Source organism: Saimiri boliviensis, chromosome 10 (assembly GCF_048565385.1).
Source record: "Saimiri boliviensis isolate mSaiBol1 chromosome 10, mSaiBol1.pri, whole genome shotgun sequence".
NCBI classification, from domain to species: domain Eukaryota; kingdom Metazoa; phylum Chordata; class Mammalia; order Primates; family Cebidae; genus Saimiri; species Saimiri boliviensis.
In genome coordinates, this window is record NC_133458.1 from 121,899,065 (window position 1) to 121,923,392 (window position 24,328).

At 37.8% G+C, this 24,328-nt stretch overlaps 1 protein-coding gene across 12 annotated transcripts in view; it reads right to left on the bottom strand.

Moving 5' to 3' along the window:
* The window catches only part of BBS9 (Bardet-Biedl syndrome 9), a 492,396-nt gene that overhangs the window by 79,631 nt on the left and 388,437 nt on the right, over positions 1 to 24,328 (bottom strand). For 11 of the 12 annotated variants that reach the window (XM_074379845.1, XM_074379844.1, XM_074379850.1 and 8 more), the window contains one exon: positions 23,904 to 24,126. In XM_074379845.1, coding sequence (XP_074235946.1) covers positions 23,904 to 24,126 — 223 coding nt within the window. Of the gene's footprint in view, positions 1 to 23,903; positions 24,127 to 24,328 lie in introns of those variants that run through there. The other variant, XR_012512240.1, reaches the window with a different exon arrangement.

Below are 24,328 nucleotides of genomic sequence, written 5' to 3' on the forward strand. Positions count from 1 at the left end.
GATGCATTTTTTGGGAGCTCACAAATGTTTCAGCCAGTACACAGTTAGCATTTAATTTCCCTTTAAGTCATATTTTCCTGAAACTCAACTTATATGACAGAATCAGGCTTCCACATACCAAGTAAGCACACATTGGAATGGTTCAGAAATGAGAGCTCAAGGTCAGAAAGTCTAAAAGCAAGACGAGTCAGTGAAACAGAGATAGTGCCACATGGAGATATGTGAAACACTGTAGGAAGGGCAGAAAACAAGAGGATTTACTGAGCATCTACTATGTACTAAACACTAGGTCGAGGCACTTAATATATGTTATGTTTTTTGGTATTTCAATATCCTTATGAAGTAGGCCTTATAACCACCATTTTAGAAATGACAAACATTAAGCTATTTTCACTTCCCTGTGTAGTCTCATGCACTACATTATATAAATATTTCCTTTTGATGTTAAATCTACACTGCATTTCTACAGCCAGGGATTCTTAAGTGTTAGTTCCAAAACAATTAATACAAATCATTCTTTACCTCAAAAAGAGAGATTATGTCCCAGCAATGAGTTCAGTTTTTGGAGAAACAGGCTGGACCTGCTTTCAATCTCAAATGCCTGGTAAGGCAACATAGAAATATTTGTGAGATTGTTGTTATTCTCCTCATGGAATGAGCACACATTACATTTTCACCTCTCTTCCAAAAGAAATGGATGAGCGCTTTAGCGTGACAGTCAAGAATTTATATAATCTTCTATTGCAGTTTTAGAATATCTGAAGCAAAAGAAAGAATAAATCACCTTTCCATTATGATAACCATAAGAAAACAAAGTCATCATGAATTGAGCACTATAATGTAACAAAGATAAAATAAATAAGATCTCTCTCTTCCCTAATTTGCCAGTAAAACAAAGAAGGGGAGGTGATAGCTCAAAAGGCGACAATCTTCCTCTTTAAAGCAAGATTCAGTAACATGATGAAATATTTTTAAAAATATTGATGAATCTCAGGCAAGATTTTTCAAAAATCTTTCAAAACTAAAATGAATAAAGCATAAGTTCCCGTAAGCATTTGGTCTTATTAGCAGCAATATACAGAGATCTGAAGTCTTAAGTTAGCTGCTTTCTCAGAAACTCTGATCATGCAATAAGGCCCACTGTAAACACTATTCAAAGCAGCTCTCACTTCGCATCTGAGGACTTTGTTTTAGCACCGAATGCAGACTGGGACAGATATTATCTTATACTCATACTTAGACATTCCTTCCCTTGACCATCACTTACAGGACACACTGCAGGTAAACTGACCCCATACGTGCAATTCAAGAGGCATAGAGGATTGAGTTATTCACATGAGAATCAATTTTATACCAGATTATAATAAAAAGTTGCTTTCAAAATGCCATAAAAGAGGCCAAAAATACACACTATTTCTTTGGCAGCAAAAGCACCACACTGTCTTCACGCTAAGATAGAGGGTAGTTGTATAATAGGCCATAGAAAGGTTATCAAAATTCAATTTTCTAATCAAATGTCTTGATTTCAGACCAAAATGACATCAGAAATAGCTCAAATAGAACTGCTTTTTCAGTATAGACTCTACCTCCTGTGTTAGAGGAGACTGTAAATTCTTTTAAAAGCATTCCCTTAGAATGATGGCCATAGGGTGACAATCAATTAAAACAAAACAACTGTTACTAATCCTAACATCAAACCCATATCCAGATCCCAGGTTCCAGTGGCCTTGACCTTGGTTTAAAGATGAAGTGAAATGCATAGATGTCTTAAAACTGGGAGCATAAATCAGACTGAGTACCTACACATATTCTAGCAAATCCTTTTTTGATTATCTGAACTTATCCTTTTGACACCAGAGATGACTCAACACATCTGGAGTACTGTTTTGACAGTATTTCTGATTTACACTCCTAGACCCATTGCAATCAGTAGGCTTTAGCAACATAAATTTTAAAAATATACTCTATAATAATAAGTACACATATACTCTCCATTGCATCAATAATCAATAATATATCATCAAAATAAGCATTTTTTGGTTTTGTTAAAATATATATATATATATATATATATATATATATATATATATATATATAAAGAATGGTCTCCTTTCTCTTTTTTCTTTTTGAGATGGAGTCTTGTTCTGTCAGTGCAGTGGGGTGATCTTGGCTCACTGCAACCTCCACCTCCTAGGTTCAAGCAATTCTCCTGCCTCAGCCTCCCGAGTAACTGAGACTATAGGCTCATACCACCATGTCCAGCTAATTTTTGTATTTTTAACAGAGATGGTGTTTCACTATGTTGCCCAGGCTGGTCTTGAACTCCTGGCCTTGAGCAATCCTACTGCCTTGGCCTCCCAAAGTGCTGGGATTGCAGGTATGAGCCACCGCGCCCCCGCCTCCTTTTTCTTTTCTATGGCTTCTGTCACTACATTTCCAAGAGATTCAGCTTTTTCAGTTTTCATAGTTTAGTCCATTTTAAGATTCAGGGCTGTACCATGTAATAGGGCACTTCTTTGACTTAATGAAAGCCAATTAAATAAATTTGGGGGAAGATGGAATTCTATCTTGCCTGCAGATTTAAACTTTGGTCAAGTGGCGCCTTTTCGGGGAAGCAAGAGAAAAGAATATTTCATTTCTTTTTGAGTAGATGTTGTTAATTCTGAATAGTCCTAGGTAACAAACATGCACATTTAAAAAGAAATCTCTCCTTAAGGAAACCCCCAAAAGTGATTATTATTATATATGTTTATTGTATATATCACCTTGTTGTATATATCACAGAGACTTCACAGTCCTCCAACCATGCACTTCAATTTCATCCTTTGATTTTCAATGGTAAATCTAAGGGTCAACTAGTTTTTCTCTGAAATGCCCTATATAGCACTGTTATAAGAAAGGCAGACTATCATTCACATAATCTTCAATTAATAGAATAAAACATAAAACTACTTATATTCCTACTTTGAAATTGAAGTTACTTTGATGTTAAACAAATTTCAATGGCAATTCTATTTACAGTCCAGGATTATTCCTAAAAGATCAGACTACATAGAATTGTTCAGAGGTCAAATTAATAATGCCTATTTTTCAAGAAAGAAAAGACAATTGCCGGTAACATATCTATGTGATATCTTCGAATCAATAACAAAGTACATAGCCATCAATGGAAAATACTGCTGTACTTATATTACATATTCAAATCACTGTTCTTATTCTGGAATTTTCAGCTGGTTTATTTTTAATTTTACTAAGAAATCTTACCATGACATTTTCCGGTTGGGAAATCACAAACTAAAGCATTTTTTCTTCTTCATACTTGATCGTATCTGTTTCTTCCTGTTCTTCTTTTCTACCTTGTTCTAGTATTTGACTCTCTCATTCACACTTTTAATGATCTCCTTTCTACTTTATAGAGAGAAGTCTCTATTTTTAGGTGCTGGATGCAAGGCGTATTTTTATTTTCGGACTCATCTTCCTCCTCATATCATTCCCAAATTCTCATCTTAGACTCCCAAAAAGATTGGTGTTCCAAGAGCTGAGAATTTATCATTTCTGTCAACTCAGGTGGCTACTACGACTAGGATTTGGGAAAGGCTAGAGGAAAAGAGAATACTGTTCCTTTCCTTCTTCCTCCATCCCTTGAGCTATCTTGGCAGAGCAGGACTCAGAAATACTGTTGTCATGGCCTGTATCAAACTTATGTATGAAGAAGCAGGAAATAAGACAGGACACATATTTATCCTGAAGCATGGAAAACCAGGGTGGGGTTGGGCAAGAGAAGAATATTGGACAATGGTAGCAGTTCACTTAGAAAAGAATTCCACAACTCTAAAGCACTTTAAAATGGTGTCCATCCATTCTTCTTCAGTGTATTATGTGGCTTACTAAGGTCATACAGATTGGCAAATTGAAAAAATGAACTGCAGGATTAAATGACAGAATTGATATGTATAGTACCTAATACTTGTTGCAGTAAAAGCAAAAAAAAAAATTTTAAAGGAAGGGTCTCCAAGAAGTAGCGTAAGGAGAAAAAGGCAAAGTAGGGTCCATTTAGCACTAGAAAGAAAAAGCTGCCTGGGGAAGTCAGACATCTTTAAGTAAAAATAGAGATAGGTAGGTGCTAGTGAGTTATTTTTTATTTCCACTGAAGCCAAGACAAAAGGAAATGAGCTTAAATTGCAACAGGAGGGATTAAAGTTAAACATTAAGGGAAAAAACCTTCCTGATGAGAAGGCTGGTGAGATAATGGAACACATAATTGAGAGGGCTGTGGAAGCCTATCCCTAGAGATGCTTAAGAATACACATCTATCTTTCTGGGGCAGTTTTAGATGCAGAAGGGCCTGGAGTATTCGAATGGAGACTTTTAGATTTATCTTCAACTCTAAAATACTATTGCTTTATTTAATGAGACAGACTATTTCCTTGGTGCATTCACTGAAGTAAAATGAATGGGGGAGGGGGAAGTAAGCAGCAGCACTATTTTGACCCTGTTTGGATAAAAGCAGTTCTCAAAGCACCTGAACCAAAGCTTATACCCAGATGTGTCTAATCTTATAATAGTTAATGAATGCATCTCATGATGATTTCACAAAGTTAACGGCAAGTTTGGACTGTGCTCCTTCATTAAACAAAGGGATTGGAAAAATGTCTTCATTTAGAAAGGGAAGCAGTTGAATTGTTCGTAATGTGATGGGAAGACTAAAGTTTGGTTATCTTGTTCCTACCCAAAATAATCCACTATGATCCCTAGGATGGTTTGGAGAAAATCCAGTTGTTGTACCTAATTTCAGGGCCAGGAAAGAGATATACTACATATTCCCATCCATCCTGCAGCAAGCATCTACCATGTACTGGCTCTATGTTAAGTGCCAGGGGTACCAAAGCCACAGAACACATCCACTATCCTCAATAATCCCCCTGTGGGCTTGGATTAAGAGAAACATCTCTATAATACAATGCAATCCCAGATATGGTATCTGTGCAAATTGACAGAGAAGTGTGTTGCGGGTCAGGGAGGGGAAACTTATGAATGGTGTTAGGCAATATTGGAATTATGAAGGACTATAGGAGTCATCCAGTTGCAGCAGGCAAGGTGGGAATCCTAGACAGAGGAGTAACATGTCCAGGACCAGGAAGATTTGGGAACAAAGAAGAACATGCATCCTTCTGGAAGCTGCCGATAGGTGAGAATGATAGCAGCATAATTGCTGGTGACAAGTAAGAATAAAGGGGCTGGAGACACAGTAACCAGATTATGAAGGGACTCATGAGTCATGGCAGATAATTAGGAGTTTATTGTTAAGGTAATGAAGGACTTCAAGCTCTGGAGGGATATGATCAGATCACAAATGTCTACAGGGGTTGCATAATATAATTAAAATCAGCTGGCAGCATATTTGGCTGTGATTTTTCAGTACATGGATAGTGGTTAGGTCAGGTGAAAATGCGAGTAATTTCTAAACTGTTAAGTTTCATATGCCCAAGCCACAGTCCTGTTTTTATTGGGTTAGGCTGCTATCTGAAGCTTCAGCCAAACAAGCCTGCTAGCTCATCCTGCTTCTATGCCCAACAGCTAAATGATGAAGTCATAATCCTGAGAGCTACTCTTGGTATATATTTCTTAAAGAAAAAGAAATCATGGTTGGCTAACTCCACTCTTAAAGAGCAGCTTGTATCACTTATACCCCCAAGACACCAGAAATTAAAAAATAAAATGTCAAGAGTTACAGAGTTCCACTTTATCTTCATCAAATGCCCTGTGGTTTCTGGGCAATTATTATAGTGCTTTACCCATCAGCTGTGCAGTGTTTATTCCTAGCCTTCTGTGGACACAAAAATGTTTAGGAAATAATCTACGAAGATGAGTGTGGCCATTGGGGACAATTCTCTTGCTGATGATCATTTTCACCAAAAGCAGGGAGCACCATTATGAATCATCTATGACCACTTATGCTTAAGCTGAATACATTAAAATTTAATGGTTTCAACACAAGAAGTGAATCGTAAGTCTGCACATCAAGACACTAATGTGTTGAGCCCAATTGTACTTAGATGAAGTATGTCAGGAATGCATGACAGCCAACTATATTTTGCTATAAAATGAAAATTATGAATCTCTAATCACAAGTGAGGAATCTTTTTAAAAAATTCATTATTCATGATTTCATTCTCTAAATTATTCATTTCCTCAAATGTTATTGCTGTAGCCTTTTAAACTTTTCTACTCCTCCACTTTCAAGTGATAAATGCCTGAGAACTGAGCAGTCTTTAGCCTTTGAATATAATATAATGCTATTTCAACATGCTGCAGGCTTCTGCTCACAATTATTCCAGATTATGAATGCAGGCTGGTCATTCAAGGTTAAGACTGTCACCTTTCATTTGGTCTAAGGGATAACAGGTTCATAAAAAAGAGGCCTGTCTCAAGAATTTTCATTTCTAATAAAACCTAAATTTTGAAACAAGGCCTCCTCTATAATCTGGCCCCAGCCCGCCTTACCAACACCATCTCACACGATTCTCCCCAATCACCTTGGCCTCCTTGCTTACCTCCTTTGAATCCTTTTCCTGCCCTGTTCCCTCCCTCTAGAATGTCTAGCCTTACCCACCATGCCCAACCCCATCAAGTGCATCTTCACACAGCTGGCTCCTTCCCGTCATAACAGCCTCACCTCACATGCCCCCACCTCAGTAAGGCTTCCTCAAGTACCTTCTCCCCTGTCATTTATTCTTATCACACTACCCTGCTTACTGTCTTCATCTACTTGCAACAGTTAGTAATGATCTTTTTTGATGCTTGTGTACCATTTTCCCTTCCCAGTAGGATGGATACTTTATCAGGGCAGAGACTTTGTCTATTTTGATCCTCATAATACATGCAGTCTGTAGTATCAGAATGGGCACAAAGTAGGTAGTCAATAAGGATTTATAAAATAAATAATTTATTCCAAGAGATAAAGGTATATTTTAATGCAAAATCACCTCTTTAGTTAATACGTTCAATTTGTTCCCAATATGCCTTACTTCCTTCTACAAACTAACTTCATGAAGCATACCTAGAACTTGGGATGGTGGTGTCAGAGGGTTACAACATAGACTCTAAGGTAAGGATCCTGGGATCCTAACAGTTAGAGGTAAATAAAGAGAAACTGTGGTTCAGAAAGTTCAAGTGAAAAATATCTTCCAGCATTTTGCAATCCATGGAGGATGTTCCGATCACTGGAAAAGAAAGAGTCTAGAAGCAGCCTACAGCCCTATCAACTTAGATGCACTCCTTATAAATGCCATAAATCCATGTGCAGAGTAGTTTCATACTAAAACCTCCTCTTAAGAGGACCCACTTTGTCCAGGATGACCCCTCATCAGCTGTCATGGTCCACCACACCATTCCATCCAAGGGACTGATGCTAATTGCAAAAGGAATGGAACTAAATGGGGCAAGTTTGTAGAGGATAAGTCTGTCAGTTATTGAAACATATTTTCACAATAAAAACCAAAGTATGGTACCTTTGGGCATTTTACGCTTTCTCAAATTAAGTGATGTTTCTGGATAGCACACAATGTATTACTACAATTAAAAAAACCTTAGGTTCAGATATTAAATATAAATTAATGATGACAGCCTTCTAACTAATTCAAAAAGCTACTCAAATGGAAACTGAGTGCATAATTACTAGACATTCTTGGCAAGTGAAAAAAAGTAAAAGATCTTCAGATAAGTAGTCCAATTAAGCACCTTTGGATAATTGAAGAGACGATTTTACAAGTATTCTAGACAGGGTTATCATACCATTTTTTTGGAGAACTAATAAATTCTTCAAAGCATTTCTTTGAAATATTATTATTGGCATTTGTAGGAGACCTGAAGCCACGGAAAAAGGTAACTGGTCTTGTTATAAAATTCATGCCTAAAATGACAAAGGCTCAGAAAAGGGGGCTTAAGTAAATACTTGCCGAATAACTGATGAGCCAGATAAAGATCAGAGACACAGAAAAGCTTAAATTTCAACTCCCAGTCCCACTACAACCCTTTAGATTAGGCTGGGCTTCTTGTAGACAGGCTTGTACTTCTTATTACTCATTAAAACAAGATTTTGGAATGTCTACTGAAGTCATTCAAACTGTTCTTTTGTACCTTAGGTAGCTAACGTGGCAATATAATTTACAGAGGATACATTATGTTAGACCTTACAGCAGTTCTGTGATGTTCTCAGATGCCCACCAAGCACTCCAGCAAATTGACACGTCTAAAGTCATTTTCCTGGCATCTTAAGTTGAATGTAGTGCCAGGTCTTCAAATGTGAATAGCTCATATGTCATCCCATTATGCCACCTGGCCTCTGACCAGTACACCTTTAAAATAGATTTATTTAGGCTATAAACTTACAGGACAGTGCCTCTGTCTTCAAATATATTACATTTAAACAGCTGGGAAAATAAAATACCAATTTTCCAATGCTGAAATTTCTGAGGCTAATTTGAGAAACGGTATGAAGAAAGCAATCAAATTCTATTAAAGACACAAATTTAAATGATGTTTTGTAATGTACTAAAGGAAAACTCACAGAAAGCAAAACATAAGACTGGGAAAACCCTCAAGGGCTTATCACCCTTATGTTTGACTTGAGGTGTGGTTAAATATATTTAACTAACACAATAAATGGGGGTAGGGATTTCATGACTTTAATTAGAAAGTGTTCCAGAAAACAAATTCCTCTAGTACATCAGAGGATATAATTCACTTCCTGTTAATAAACTCACTGCTTCCTGTTGCCATGAAAGAGACTTGTTGTCTAATAAATTTTTGTAGATTATGAATTAACCATAAGAAATGAGGCTACGTCTCAAGGAAATCACTTAGTGACACTGGTAATCCAAATACGTACTACTACATTGTGCTCTATGTTATCAGTTATATAAACAAAAATAATAATCATGTATTTTGTACCCACATGGATTTTCTACTCACTTAAAACACACAACATAGCAATTAGAGAAACACAGTGTAACATGAAATGACAATGGGAATGCTAGCAGTAATTATTAAATTGAAGAATATGAAACAGCTAATAATTAATCTATAGGAGTAAGAATAATTAGCAAAGGGTAGAATATTCAGGGGAGGCTTCCTGCAAGAAAAGCAAGCATGAGCTAAGCACTCAAATTCAACATTTACAAAACCAAATTCATGATCTGACTCCCTCAAATTTTGTGCTTTTCCAAAGATGGCTTCTTAATGAATAACAACATTGGCCAACTAGAATCAGCAATCTGGGGGCTCTTCCTGATACCTCTCATTTCCCCCTCAATCCTTAACTCCGATTAACCACCACATCCTTTCAATTTCATCTCCTGAAAAAGTTCTAATACCCATTTGCTCCTCTTCTTCTCAATTACTGCTTCCTATGTCTGAGTCTCCATCATCTCTTGCCTTCATACTATTTACTTTATTTTGTAATTGAGTATCTGCTAAATTACTACTTCATTATCTGAAAAAATAGGTTCCAGGATGGCAGAGACCAAGTCTGCTTTGTTCACCATTATTTTTCCATTGCTTGTGACAGTACCTGGAATACAAGGAAGGAATAAGTAAAGAAATTGACATAAATGTAGTTAAGGGTGTAAGATAAGAAGGAGTGGGATAAAAAGACACAATTAAGCCAGAACGAAGAGCCTGGACCTAAAACAAGAAGCCTGTTTCTTCATTCAAATTAGGAATGGGTCTGGATACGCGTCTCTCTGAAGAAATAACAAGACGGCGCGGGGCTCTTTCATTTGATAACAGTGTTTATACTTGCTATGTTCTGTATACTTTCAAAAAGCAACACAGGTGTAAAACTTTAATTTATATTATAAAGAAGGAGTGAATATATAAAAGGAGAAATGTTAAAAATTTATAAGACTCTTAGGTAGAAGTATGTCAGCTCCCAGCCCTGCCCTCACCTTGCTCCATCTGCTGACCTTGGAAATCCTCCCTTCCCTTGGCTTCTGTGTGGCTACTTTCTCAGAGTTTTCCTCTTTCTCATTCCTTGGCTGCTTCTCTTCAATTTCCGATGTTGGCTCTTGCCCTTCTACCTGACCTCTAGAGGTTGGAAGGCCTCCAGATTTAGATCAAGCTCTTCCTCATTTTCTCCATTTAAGTAAAACCCATTCAGTTTCAAATACCATATATAGGCTGCTCTCTCCTGACAGTCCAGCTGCAGCCCAGGCTTTTCCCCTGAGCTCCAGAGCACTTGACATATACAACTGGGTGCCAACTAGGCCCCTCAAATGGAATATTGCCAAAACTGAGCCTTCGATTCCAACTCACATACACACATACTGTTCTTCCTTCAGACTTCCCCATTTCACCAATAGCATCATTGTCCAACTTGGTACTAAAGCCAACGTTCCAGGAGTCATTTTGCTTTCTCCCTTTATCTCACCACTTACATGCAATCCAGCACCAAGTTCTCTGTATTCCAGCCTTTAAAACATGCTGTAGATCTTTCTACTTCTATCTCTATTGTCACAACGTCAATCAACCTCATCTCTTGCCTACATTTCTATAATAGTGTCTTAAGCTGTTCCTGTTTCCATTCCAGCTGTTTTCCAAAACATTCCCCCACATAGCAGCCACAGTAATTTTTAAAGGCATAAATCAAATTATGTAACATCTGTAATACTTAAGACTATCTGATGGCTTCCTACTACTCATAGGATCACCATCATTGAAATTCCTTACCATGAGAGATAATGAACATTACATGATCTAGTTTTCCCTGCCATTTGTCCTTATCAAGATCAATCCAGGTAAGCCATGTATCTTGTGAATATGCCAAGCCCTTTCTACTCACCAGGCCTTTAACTTCTTCTATTCCTTCAGCTTGGAATGCTATTCCCCTGCTTCCTCATTTCCTCATCCTTCTCCTCACAGAAGCCTTCCCTAATCACCCTATTGAAAGTAGACTCCACCACAAACTCTCTCAACTCACTGTTTCACTGTGCTTAATATAGCCTGCAATTCTCATGTTTAGTTGTATAACTGTGAATTATCTTGGCTCCTCCCGGAATGTGAGCTCCATGTGTGTAGGAATTCTGTCTTTCTTGTTAGTCATCATACCCCAATGCCTAGCATAGAGCCCAGTACACAGTAGCATTTTAAAAAACATCTGTTAAACTTTTAAAAGTTGTGCTATTCATGAGTAAATATTTTTCCCCATTTTAAGAACTCTGTATTTGTTAACATTTTTGCTCCTAATATTGTTCCTTTGGCCAAAAGAGGAATTGTTTACAGATGCTGCTATTTAGCTTAATCCCAAATTTATCTTTAAGAGGCCATAGTGCAATTGGTACAATTTATAGGTCTGGAAGAGAATAAAAATAAGATAGTTAATATAATACCATGAAGAGTCAGAGGACATTACTGGAACAGAGGAAAAGTGAACCAAGTTTAGAAACGGAGAGAAGACAGCAGCAAAGGTCAAGTGAGACAAATATGAGGCCATAAGGTCCCTGAGGAAACAGGAAAAAGGAGAGGATGCAATTCATTTACTAGCTGTCCTTGGGACACCCATTACATGGCAGACACTAAGCTATACCACGGTAGCTAACACAGACACAGTCCAGCTCTTCATGAAACTTAGAGTACAGTGGGGAAATATTAAATAGCCCACAATGAAAATGCAATTATGCTTCAGCTACAAAGAGAAAGTCAAAGAGACCATGAGTGAGAATAATAGGGGTCACAGAAGACATCTTACAGAAAAGCCATCTTTAAGTTGAGATCTGCAAATGGCTATAAGTCAGCCAGTGTGAGACAGAGTGTGTGGCAGGATGTGGGAGAGGGAATGTTTGGGAATAGATAGAGGACAATATTCAAGGCAAAGTGAACAGCATATGCAAAACCAGAGGCAGGAAAAAGCTTGGTGAGTAGAAGTGAAGAAAGACTTGTGTGGCTAAAGCAGAATGGGCAAGGAGAATTGTGAAGGAACTGCTGGTGAACAAGTGGATGGAGAGACAGATGCAGAGTTCTGCAGGCCAAGGTATCAAGTCTGAATTTAATCGTAAAACCAAGTCATCTTCTGAGAAAGAACAGAAAGATAAAAGATTAATAAAATTACACATAAATTTTGAAAAAAATGGATGGGAAGGCAGTTTGCTTGGAACTTCATAGTACAGTAGAAGTGAGGTCTTCTGCACAGTTTGAGATGAGATTGGAGCTTGAGCAAAATGGCAGTCACTAACTTCTGTTGGAAATGAGACAGGAAATCAATTAGAAACAAGTAAAGGAAACTGATTAGTACAGAAGGGCCCAGGTAAAGTTAGCCAGATAGGAGGTGGAAACAGCTGGGTCAGTTTTATCATTGATTTAGGTAACAATTTCCAGTTGCAGAGTAGAACTAAGAAAAGCCAAAGATTGACTCAGGGCTGGAAATGGACAAGGAATCCAAGAGAGAAACCCATGGGGTTCCAAGGGCAGAGCACAAAGGGCTGGTGGAGGGGCCAATGGAAGTGGAGTGAGTGGATGTGTTGGGAGGTAAGGTGGGGAGGAGTAGAGAGCTGACTGATATAAAACTGAGAAAGGGACAGAATAATGTTCGCATAAACGATTCAATTCAAATCTACTCCTCAAAGGTCTGTTGAGCATCTTCTCTGTTCCAATTATGTTAGATTCTAAAGATGTGAAAATGAATGATAAAGTCTCTGCTGTCAAATATCATAGTGTAATAAGCTGATGTCAACAGACAACGGACATTTAATAGTGGCTCATGATATAATATAAAAATAAACTCAAAATAAATATATAACAATAATATGAAAATTGTTTCATGCACAAAACATTTTAAGGATCATTACAGATATGTTATTTATTTTTTAGGAACACTTCTCAAGAATTGCTTTGGCTTTTCTGAAATTGAAACATATTCTTTGATCAGAAAACTTTAAAAACTGTGGTACTTCAATATTACTATTAATAGTAACAAACTAAACTATAATATTATATAGTGAAACAGAATTATTTTAACTAGTCACAAAAGGAATTTGTCTCACATAATAAAATATCTCTCATATATTTTGCCTCACATTTCACTAAAATTTGTCTCGCATTTCACTAAATGATGGGAAAGAGAAAATCATGAGAAAGATGTGGCACAAATGGTCAAGAGCAGGCATTCTTTCCCCTTATCTTGATGTATTTTTCTGCATTGCACTTGTTGCTGTCTGAAATTTGTCTCCCTGTATATAGACTGCCCCCTGACAGAACATGATAAACTCTATGAGGGCCAGGCTTGTATTAATCTGATTTACCACTGTGCCCTCAGTACCTAGAACAGTGCCTGAAACATAATAAGCACTCAAAAAATTTCACCTTGAGGTCTCAGTCTTGGCTTTGTATATGCTGTGTTTTTCAGTGGAAATAATATACAAAGTGTACAATTTCCACAGCTAAGTGATTTTCCATGAGTTAACAGGTTAAGTTTAAAAAAAGATCACAGTCTGGTGTCTCATCTTATTTTGAAACGGAAGATTCATCTCTTTTAAAAAAAAACAGATAAAAATATCAGATAATTTATTTACACAGCACATAGTCAGATATACTGATGAGATTCTCCATTCACAAGGTCTGCTGCAACTAATCTTATCTTTCTTTGAAACCCAGCCAGACTCCTACACCTAGCCCTTAATATCTATTGCTACACTTGCTCATAACTAAAGCGGCAGTAAACTGAGGCCTGGAACCCCTTGCTATGATCCTTACAAGGACAATGTATTTGCTTCTTATTTTACCATTGTAGTCACGTCCAAACTATTTTTAACAAATGCCAAAAAATATCATAGAGCAACCAACATGCAAACACCTGTACTAAATAAAAACCATCCTATTGGTATTAACATAAATCATAACTTCTGCAAGTTAAAGTGACATCATTTTAGTTTTTGGTAACATTTTCCACATGAGACTGGAATATGGCTCAGAAATCAGATTTGAAAGAAATACAAAAATCCTAGCTAAGCAAAATAATTATTTTTAAATAAAATATTAAGCATTTCTAAAAGAAAAGGCCGAATTTTAAATAATATACAGAGTTGAGACATCCTGTAAACAGGAATACAACTAAAGGTGTTTGCGTTTTAGAACTGGACATTTATATGTTCTGAGAGCCATCAGGAACAAAATAATTGTTTTTCATTTTAATTTTTAATTGTTTCAAAAATATCCACATGACACACAAATCAGAAGGACTTCACTATTCTAACAATTTATTGGAATAAACATATTACAATTGTTTTTAGAAAAAGTTTAGTATGAAAAGATTTTTTTTAAAGGTTGGCAGCATATATCTGGCTTCAGTGAGCATGACAGTTCTCAAGAACATCATCTTTGCTTGTTGTGGCTGAGTAGAGTGTTGCTCCTATTTTAGGCCAGTTGTATTGGCCAGAATTAAAAATGACTAAGCCAGAGGAATAGGCCAAATTGTTGTGTCTGCCTCATTTACTTGTGGATACTCACATTATGCATGTATTTGAAAAATTTAAATGAAAATAATGCAATATAAAATAAGTCTTAATGACGGTCTCACATGAGTAACGGATTGATGAGTTGCTTGTAACTAATTAAAATTCTTTATCCAGGCATCCTAAAATCTAGAGGAAAATACAAAATAAATAAAACTTCAGTAATAGTCATAAATTTGCACTGAAAACAGAAACATTAATCTTACTGTTGGAAACTAAATTCCTCAGAGAGATAGCAGATACTGAGAGTAGAAGTTGGAGGAAATGAAACAGGAAGTATGTTTATTACAAGTCTGAGGTGAATCAGAAAATCATACTGTAGATGATAGATACACTGAGGTAGCAGAAGTTGGGGGTAATAGTTGGAAAAAAAACCAGATATATGAATCAGTAAAAGTATCTTCACGGTTTCATTTTTACAGCCAGAATCTGCTGGAATAAATATCAACTTTTCATTCTCATATTTGAAGACAAAACAGTACCAAATGTCAGTAGAATATGTGAGAAAAGTTATTCTTGATATGATACAAAACCTCAAAGTTAAATATCCCTGAGGAATACTCCAATGTTCTTGAGATACTCTATCTTTTGGCAAATCTATTCAATTTTTAAGGACACTGAAAATTACACAGAGTTGGGATTTCCATTGTACTATTTCATAGGAGAGTAGAAAAGACAGTTCACATTTATAGCTGGGTGAAGATAAAAAATTGGCATTTTACAGAGTTGTCCGCATGACGTAATTAAAGAAACAGGAATAGTGATGTCCTTTAAAAGCCATTTAATTTATCCCCCCCACTTTCAGGCAGACTTTTTCCCCCAAAATTATCTTTAGACTGTTGAGTATCCACATTAGTATAAACATCTGCAGAGAAGGAAATTACTCAAACTCCCCTGGTATTCTATTCCTGTATTAACAACCCTACTTCCAAGAAGCTGGTCTTTGGTCATCACATTGTAATTAGTTACCAGCCAGCATGTCTATCAACAAGTATTTGCTAAGTACACACAGGGAGAATGTTATTCTATGAGGTCTTTGATGGTAGACCTTTCCCTACAGTTGTTCCTAATTGCTTCTCCTGTCAAATTCAACTCTAATCCTAGATTGAAATATTCTTCCACTAATCTTCATCTCATTATGGACTCCCTGTTACACTGAATAAGAATGAGCATACTATTAATAACTGAATGCTTCCTTTATTTATATACTATAGCTTGATTTTCCAAACAATTGTGAAACAATAATGTTTCAAAACAAGGAGGTAAGAGAACTATGAAAGTGAAAACTATGGCTCCAGAAAAATAAATAGCTGCACAATTACTAAATGGATGGCCTTGTCCTTTCCACAATGGCTAATGCAAATCAACTTTAATGTGATTTAATTATAACCTGATCATTTATCCCTCTTGCTCTGTCAAAAACCATTATAAAACTTACTTCTCTAAAGCCTATGTGGCTAGACTTCACTAAGCTTTCCTTTTTAAAAAAAAAAAAAAATTTGCATGTACACCCTGCATATATCTAGGTTCTCACTTTTTCTCTTCTCAAATGCTAACTTTATTCAGTCTATAAATATTTTAGATTATTCTTTCTGCCTCCCAAAACTTTTCCATTTAACACAAATATTGGATTTTGGCACTCTCATCTTGCTATACCACCTGAACTTTAAACATCTCTAAATGTCTTTTAGGGGAAAAATAAAAAAAGAAGAAATTAAAACTCTGACAATAGCCACTTTTTCTTCCATTGCTTTCCTATATTTTTTCTTCTAGTTACAGACAGATCCTTCCTGACCTTCTGCTGCCTTTGATAGTAATGACACCACCTTTTATGTGAATTCCTTGAAATTCACTGCTCCCTATAGAGTCTTCTTCTTGTCCCCAACCATAGCTCTGTAGCTATCACCACTAGGGGACGCAGAGTGAAGAGTACATGAGATGCTATGTACTATTTTTGCACTTTCCCATGAGTCTATAATTATTTCGAAATAAAAATCTTTAAAAATACATGTGTTTCTGCATGTGCGGCACAAGTGGGGTGCAGAGATCATAAAGAAGAATAGAATACAACCCAACACCTTCTACCTGAGGGCAAAGCATGGAATCAATGTATTAAATGATGGTACTCTATGATACAAGTACTATAACAGCCATATGCTCAGGGGACCAGGGCCAAAAATTTTTCACAGACGAAAAATGTATTAGTGAGCTACCAGGGAATGCGTTGTGGAACATCATTTCAGCTGGGTGTTCAGAAATTAGTGGTAATTTTACCACCAGGCCAACACTGCCTGTCTGGGCCAAGGAAACTCTTTAAAAGCATAGAAACTTGAAATGCATGATGTATTTGGAGAATAATGAATATTTCAACATAAGTAAAAGGTCTTAAGGAAGAAAATGTAGGAGATATGACTAGAAAAATAATGTTCTAGAAAAAGAACATAGTATTTCTATGTAAAGAACATAGTTTTTCAGGCTTAGAAATTTCAATTTAATATGGAAGATAGCAGGGAACTATAAAATCTTTTAAAGCAGGGAAGTAACATAACCAGCTCCAATTCATATTCATGGAAAAGTGTAATTAATCAGGATATATACAGATTTAGCTACAAGAATATTCATTAACTGTGTACATACCAACATCAGAAACAGTTTATATGTTTGACAAAAGGGGACCAGTTAAGTGTGTAGTTTTAAAAATAACGTATGCTATTGAATAATGAAATAATGAAAGTTTTAAAAATGGATTATAAAGCAGTAGGTACAGGATAATGCAATTTTTATAAAACAGAATGTATATGCAAAGAAAAAGTCTAGAAGGATATGGATACAAACGTATACATTTATCACGCATGTATACACATACACGAAAATTTACATATATTGAATAATAGTTGGATTTATATGTATTTCAGGATGGTTAGATTATTAATGATTTTAAATGTTTGATTTAGGGGATCATGGCTGACTGGAGGCAGGACTAGATTGCAGCTCCGGACAGAGCAGCATGGGAGGTTTGCATCTTGAATTTTAGCTCCAGATTGACTATATCAACAAACCAGCAATCCCAAGAGGACCCACAGACCCTCTCAAAGAAGCACACTGTTCCTGCAGGACCCGGGAAACACCCCAAACACTGTGAGTGCCCCGACTGCAGTGGTGGGAAAGGGAGAACTTCCTCCTCTTCTGAACACACCCCCAACTAGAAAGCTATAGGTCTATCTGCTGAAGAAGTTTCCAACTTTACCTGGAGCTGAGTCAAATTAGAGAGCCAAGCAAAATATGGGGGTAGAGGAAGCAGCAGAAAGGCCCCAGGAGCTTGCTGGGTCCCCAGGCAGCCCATTCCTGCCTGGAACCACAGGGATCCATTGGCAGGGTACCCAGAGGAATGGGGGTAAAACTGTACTGGAAGAAGGAATTCTCTAGCTGAACTTTGTAACAATTTGAAGGAGAAGGGCCAGAAGCATGAAGCCTCCTGGTCAGAACTCAGGGGGAGGGCATGAATTGGGTGTGCAGATGCCACAGGCAGGGGAAGAACCAAAGCCCTTTTCTCTAGCAGTTGGGAGGTACATAGTCTCGGGCAAATATTCAAGCCCATCCCACCCTCTGCCTGGACACAGACTCAGGACTGTTGTGGGGCATGGTGGAAGTGAGACCAGCCCTTCAGTTTGCGTGGGAGCTGGATGAGGCCTGTGACTGCCAGCTTTCCCCTACTTCTCTGACATCCTGCATGACTCAGCAGGAACAGCCATAATCCTCCTAGGTACACAACTTCAGTGATCTGGGACTCTCGCCCCCATTCCCGACAGCAGCCACAACAAGACCCCCTCAAAGAAAGCCTAAGCTCAGACACGCCTAGCCCTGCCCCCACTTGATGGTCCTTCCCTACCCACACTGGTAGTGGAAGACAAAGAGCATATAATCTTGGGAGTTCTAGGGTCCCAACCACTGCGGGTCCCTCTCCGCACTACTACAACTGATGCTTTCTGGAAAGCACCACCTCCTGGCAGGAGGCCAACCAGCACACAAATAGAGCATTAAACCACCAAAGCTAAGGACCTTCATGGAGTCCATTGCACCCTCTGCCACCTCCATGGGAATAGGCACTGGTATCCACAGCCAAGAGACCCACAGACAGTTCACATCACAGGACTCCGTGCAGACAACCCCCAGCACCAGCTGGAGCTAGGTAGACTCACTGCATGGCTAGACCCAGAAGAGAGACAACAATCACTACAGTTTGGCTCACAGGTACCCACATCCATAGGAAAAGGGGGAGGGTACTGCATCAAGGAAACACCCTATGGGACAAAAGAATCTGAACAACAGCCTTCGGCCGTAGACCTTCCCCCTGACAGAGCCTACCCAAATGAGAAGAAACCAGAAAACCAACACTAGTCATATGACAAAACAAGGCTCTTCAATACCCTCCCCAAAAATCACACTAGTTCATCAGCAATACGTCCAAACCAAGAAGAAATCCCTGATTTACCTGAAAAAGAATTCAGAAGGTTAGTTATGAAGCTAATCAGACCAGAGAAAGATGAAGCCCAATGCAAGAAAATCCAAAAAATGATACAAGAAGTAAAGGGAGAAATATTCATGAAAATAGATACCTTAAGAAGAAACAATCAAAAATTCAAGAAACTTTGGACACACTTTCAGAAATCAGAAATGCTCTGGGGAGTCTCAACAATAGAATTGCAGAAGTAAAAGAAAAAAATTCAGAATTCAAAGGTCTTCAAATTAAACCAATTCAACAAAGACAAAGAAAAAATAAGAAAATACGAACAAAGCCTCCAAGAAGTTGGGATTATGTTAAATGAACAAACCTAAGAATAATTGGTATGCCTGAGGAAGAAGAGAATTCTAAAAGCCTGGAAAACATATTTTGGGGAATAATCGAGGAAACTTATTCATCTAAATTTCCGTAAAGAATGGCTTCAAGCTTATAAAAACTCAAAATGTAAAACCAACAGTTAAATCACACTGACAATATGAATGTAAACACCAAATGTCTTATCGGGCATCTAAGTGAGATCTGGGAAATTAAATTTAAATTCTGTTGAAATGGGTCAATTGAAAGTAGCCTCAAAATAATATCAAATCTTTAAGGCAAAAGGTCATTAACTCAAGTTTTAAATTCTAAAGAGTGAGAATTTAAAAATCTCTCTCTCAAAAGTCTAGAATAGATAGCTTATTCACATTTATACTCTGTATTCAGACTTATACTGTATATTTTGTCCTATCTATTTAATACAATGAAGATGTACAAAATGCTAATTCCTGGTTGGTTCCTACCACATCTCAAAATAACTTTTAAAATCCATCTCTATGAAAAGATATGGATTATATAAGACATCTAATCTTATTTATCAAAACTTCTTTGCTTCCTTTTACTCCCTTCTCTTGTCTTCCTTTCAGCCCAAGAATCTGGCAGTGTGAAAGAAAATACAGCTGAAGCTATGGCCCATTATGACAGATGAAGTCATTTGATCATGTTAAGAGAATATTCACTTGAGGCACTTGATCAGCCTGGATTGTCTTTACACCGATTTTCCTTGCCCAACTTTCTATGCCTTCCCTGCTGTGGCGCCTACACCATTTGCTCACCAAGCTTCGATCTGATGGGCCATTACTTACCTATATTACTTCTTGGGCAAAGCATCCCCTAGACAAAATTAAGTTTAAGAAAAGCATAGAGGTGACAAAAGCTCCAGTGTTCATGAGGTTAAAATGGTAAGTCTCCAAATATCATGAGTTTGGCCCACTCAGGTATACATTAAGTTTTGCATATATGCTTGAGAGCTTCAAATCTTTGCTATAATTAGGGCCACTGAAATAACCTTCCTAGACACTGAGGTCATAAAAGAAAGCCTCCTGCAAACTACAGCAAGTCTTTTAGTCCTAGGCAGCTGCAGGGACAAGGCTGGGAACATAGATGCATGAAAAGGCCAGCTAGACCACTAAATCACTTACATTCAGATTTTTAAATAACACTAATCAGGTGGCCCTCTGTGACTTCTGCTCTAAGAGTAGAATACATACAGCAGAGATTGGAAAATAGATGTTTAATGAAAGTAGATTCCTTGCAAGCTATATTCACCAGCAGAATCATGTGAACACCGGAGTGGCAGATGAGAGAAATAAATCTGATGGCTCTGCAACGACAAGAAAGTTCACCAGGAAAGGTTAAGGGAAAACCTGATAGAGAACTGATAAAGCCAAGCAGGAGAAAATGTGAGGCAAAGAAGTTCATAAGGTAATTCCCACTGGGAAAGAGTTTCAAACTCTGGACACCAAGAAGGATGTTGTCACCACAGCCTTCACTAGAGCAAAAAAAGGGCACATCCAAGAACCTGGGCTCATAAAGTCATGAGGCTAGAAAAGACCAAGGGTTTTTTATTCTGAGATGTTTACCCATCTGCAATTTAATAGGGAACATGGCAAAATTACACACACTCCTGCCTTTTAATACTAAGCACTTAGTCACTTCATCTTAGACCTTCATTACCTCAGCTCTTAAGTGACAGAGGTAAACCAGATGATTTCTAGGTCCCATCCAAATCTTTAAAAAAGATAATGTCTGCAAGAAACGCTTATATGCTTATACATTCTGCAATCCAGACCTTTCTAATGTGCCACTTTGTATATTCTGATGCAACTATTAGAGCTAAACCAACATTGTAAACTGCACAATTACAGGCTTGGAGCAGAAGTAACTCCTCACAGTATTTCTTCATAAGAAATATTCATGAAAATGTTATCACATCACCTTTGGACATAATAAAAATTAAGCACAAATCAAATATAAGATAAATCTTTAATATGTTTCTCATAGCAAAGCAAAGAGACTGTCTGAAACTATTTCTGCCCTTTTCCTTTCACACTGCTAGACTAAGTTGGGGGGTGGGGGAGGCCAGATCAAGAATAGCTTACACAGGAGAAGGCTCTGGCTAGAAACATATTTGTACCATTGTGGTCTGTGGGGTGTAGAGGGATGCACAGTGGGCAGGGAGATTTGGATTCTAGACCTAACCCTTCCAGTAACCATGTAACTCCAGGCAAGAGATTTTTATTTTCCTGCCTCCATTTTCTATTTGTAAGACAGCAATAATTCTACATGTCTCTTCTACCTCAAAAATGTGCTAATACAGAGATAAATCATGTGGGAAAATTTCAGTTATAGGGAAAAAAGGTATTATAAGCATTAATTAAGCATGTTAATGACAACAAGTGCTGATTTAACAATTTTTTTAAAACCTCATTATCCTGATTAGATCAAGACAAGCGGGAGGGAGAGTGGCAAGTGGGTCATCAGCAAGGAGAGGCAAGGCATTACGACTGTGATGTGCTTCGACCTGAAGCACATGCACACAGCCTAAATCTCTCCAACAGAATCAACTCAGCTACACTAGGCACGAACCTGGCTGATGGCCCCTGTGCTGTGAACCAACACACTGTCCATCTTTCTTCTTTTCTTCATTTCTTTCTCCCTTCCTTCTTTTCCTCCTTTCCTCTGCCCCTTCCTTACATACATTCAAAAATTTTGCACTGAGGTTTTCAAATGTTCCATATCCTAGCTATGTGCACAGCCCTTATGTTGCTTACAAATCTAGTTATTTAAATGAAAATGACCAAGACAGGGATTTGGGGATGCTTGAACAGAAAAGCTCAGACGAGGACCTGAGAAGAGAATCCAGGGTTTCTGCGGCATGAACCCACAGGTAATCAGGCAATCAGGTGGGCCATCCCATCCTTCTTCAAATTTTCTCTCTCTCTCTCTCTCTCTCTCTCTCTCTCTTTTGTATTAATATATCTGTCCTTTTCCCTCACGTTTCCTTAATTTTCCTGTGGGTAGGCAGGGAAGGAGAGTCATAAACTGAATGCTGATTATAATGAATAGTTTTCATTTACTATTTCATTAAGCCTAAATATCTCTTAGGAAAACAATCCTGTAACAATGGACAGAAGATGAACAGTGAAACAGGAGGATGTTACAGGAAAAGACAAAGAAGGTCTAAATGAAGGCAAACAATGTCAGAACTATTTCTCTATGGAAAGGCATTTCTATTATAAAAGGCAAAATAAAAAATATTCTTCTGGAATAAAGTTGGCTTCTACTTACGTGTGGCTGAGGTAAAGATATTCAAATCATAGAACATAGAATCCATAACCCCAAACCAGCTATTTTTCCACCTTCAAATTTAAAGCTTGAATCATGCATATATCCATAACAATGATAATAATTACAGCTTGAATTTTTTTTAGAATATCTCTGTTCCAAGCATTGTGGTAGGTGCTTTATAAACTCATAGGGTCCCAGTGGCAGGGCAAGCATTATTACATTCACTTTCTAAAGGAAGACATAAAGAGTCTGGAAAGGAAAGTAACATACTTAGGGTCATATAAGTAGTAAGGGTTAAAAAGAGGCAGGATCCAAGTGTTGCTGTATCTGTCTCCAGAGCCTATGCCTATTAGATTATGCTATGCTGTCTCCATGTTTATCTTTTACAATTTCACTTGCATTCCTTTTCACTTCTAGGAATGCTAGATTGAGTGAGGGAAAGGAAGCAACAACAAAACTACCAGAGTGGGAATGGGGGTGGGGTGGTAAAGAAAAAGGCTTATAAGTAGGAAGAAGAGAAAACCACACCACTTCCCACACTGTGGTTCTTGCTGTAGGAAGATACTATAGCTCTGCATCAACAGATCCATTCAAGTAATGCTCCCTGCTGCTGCCACAGAGAGGCTAGGAAGAGGGAAGCAGGACATGGGAACTGCTGCCCCTAAGAGACCTGCCCCTATGACCATGGGAAGGACAGCCCTGGGTGTCCATGACCATCACTGACTGCACACAGAGGGGCACGTGGACTCTCTCTCCATGCTGACCCATGAGTGCCTGGGCTCTGAAGCCTGCTCACGTCTCTTAATTCCCATCTTTCACTTTGTCTCTTCCCCCTTATTCTGATGATCACAATCCCAGCCAACAGCAGAAGAGACTGGACTCATCTGGATTACATTAGTTGCTAGTATCATGTTATTTACATTTATGAAATATTGTCTCGCGCGATCACATTTAGTAAAACTTTTTCTTAAAAAATAGTTTTATCCTCTAATCCGCTTTTTATTGCTTAGAAGCAAAACAAAATGGATCATATATTTAAAAGCAAGAGAGAAGAAAAAGGACATATCGTTCTAGAAATGTCTAGCAAGCAAATATCCCAAGAATATTTATCCAATGGGTTACCCTGGGATGTTGGAGGGAAAATGTGAAATCAATTTTCTTGCCTATCATTACTTTAATATGAAATTTAAACCCCAAATACAAACACAGGCACATTCCTTTAATTTGGGAGAAGTACAGTTGCGTTTAGGGAGCACAGACAGAGCTCTTACCTGGCATGACCATAGTCTGTGGGGCCGCTGCATCGGTACTTAGGCAGAGACGGCCACCTTTGGCTAATCTATCACAAAGCAAGGTGATATGTTTCTTCAGTTGGCTTGTGTCTTTGGGAATGTTCAGCTGGCTGTTGAGGTTCAAAGCCTGCTCCTTTGAACTCTTTGATAGGCAAGTCTTCAACAGGTGGGAAATGGCAGCATCCACCGTTTCTTCCCAGCCCTGGATACAAAAGCCAATTTTGAATTAATACAAAGATGACAATGAGAAAAGTGGGCACTTGATGTATTATACAGATTATTAAGTGTTTATATTCAAGTACTGGGGACCTGTGAAGAGCGTGGTATCTGGAATATTCCAGACTAGGCTGGTTTGGAGTTCTAGCTCTGTCACCTTTTTAACCTTGAGCAAGTTACTTAATTCC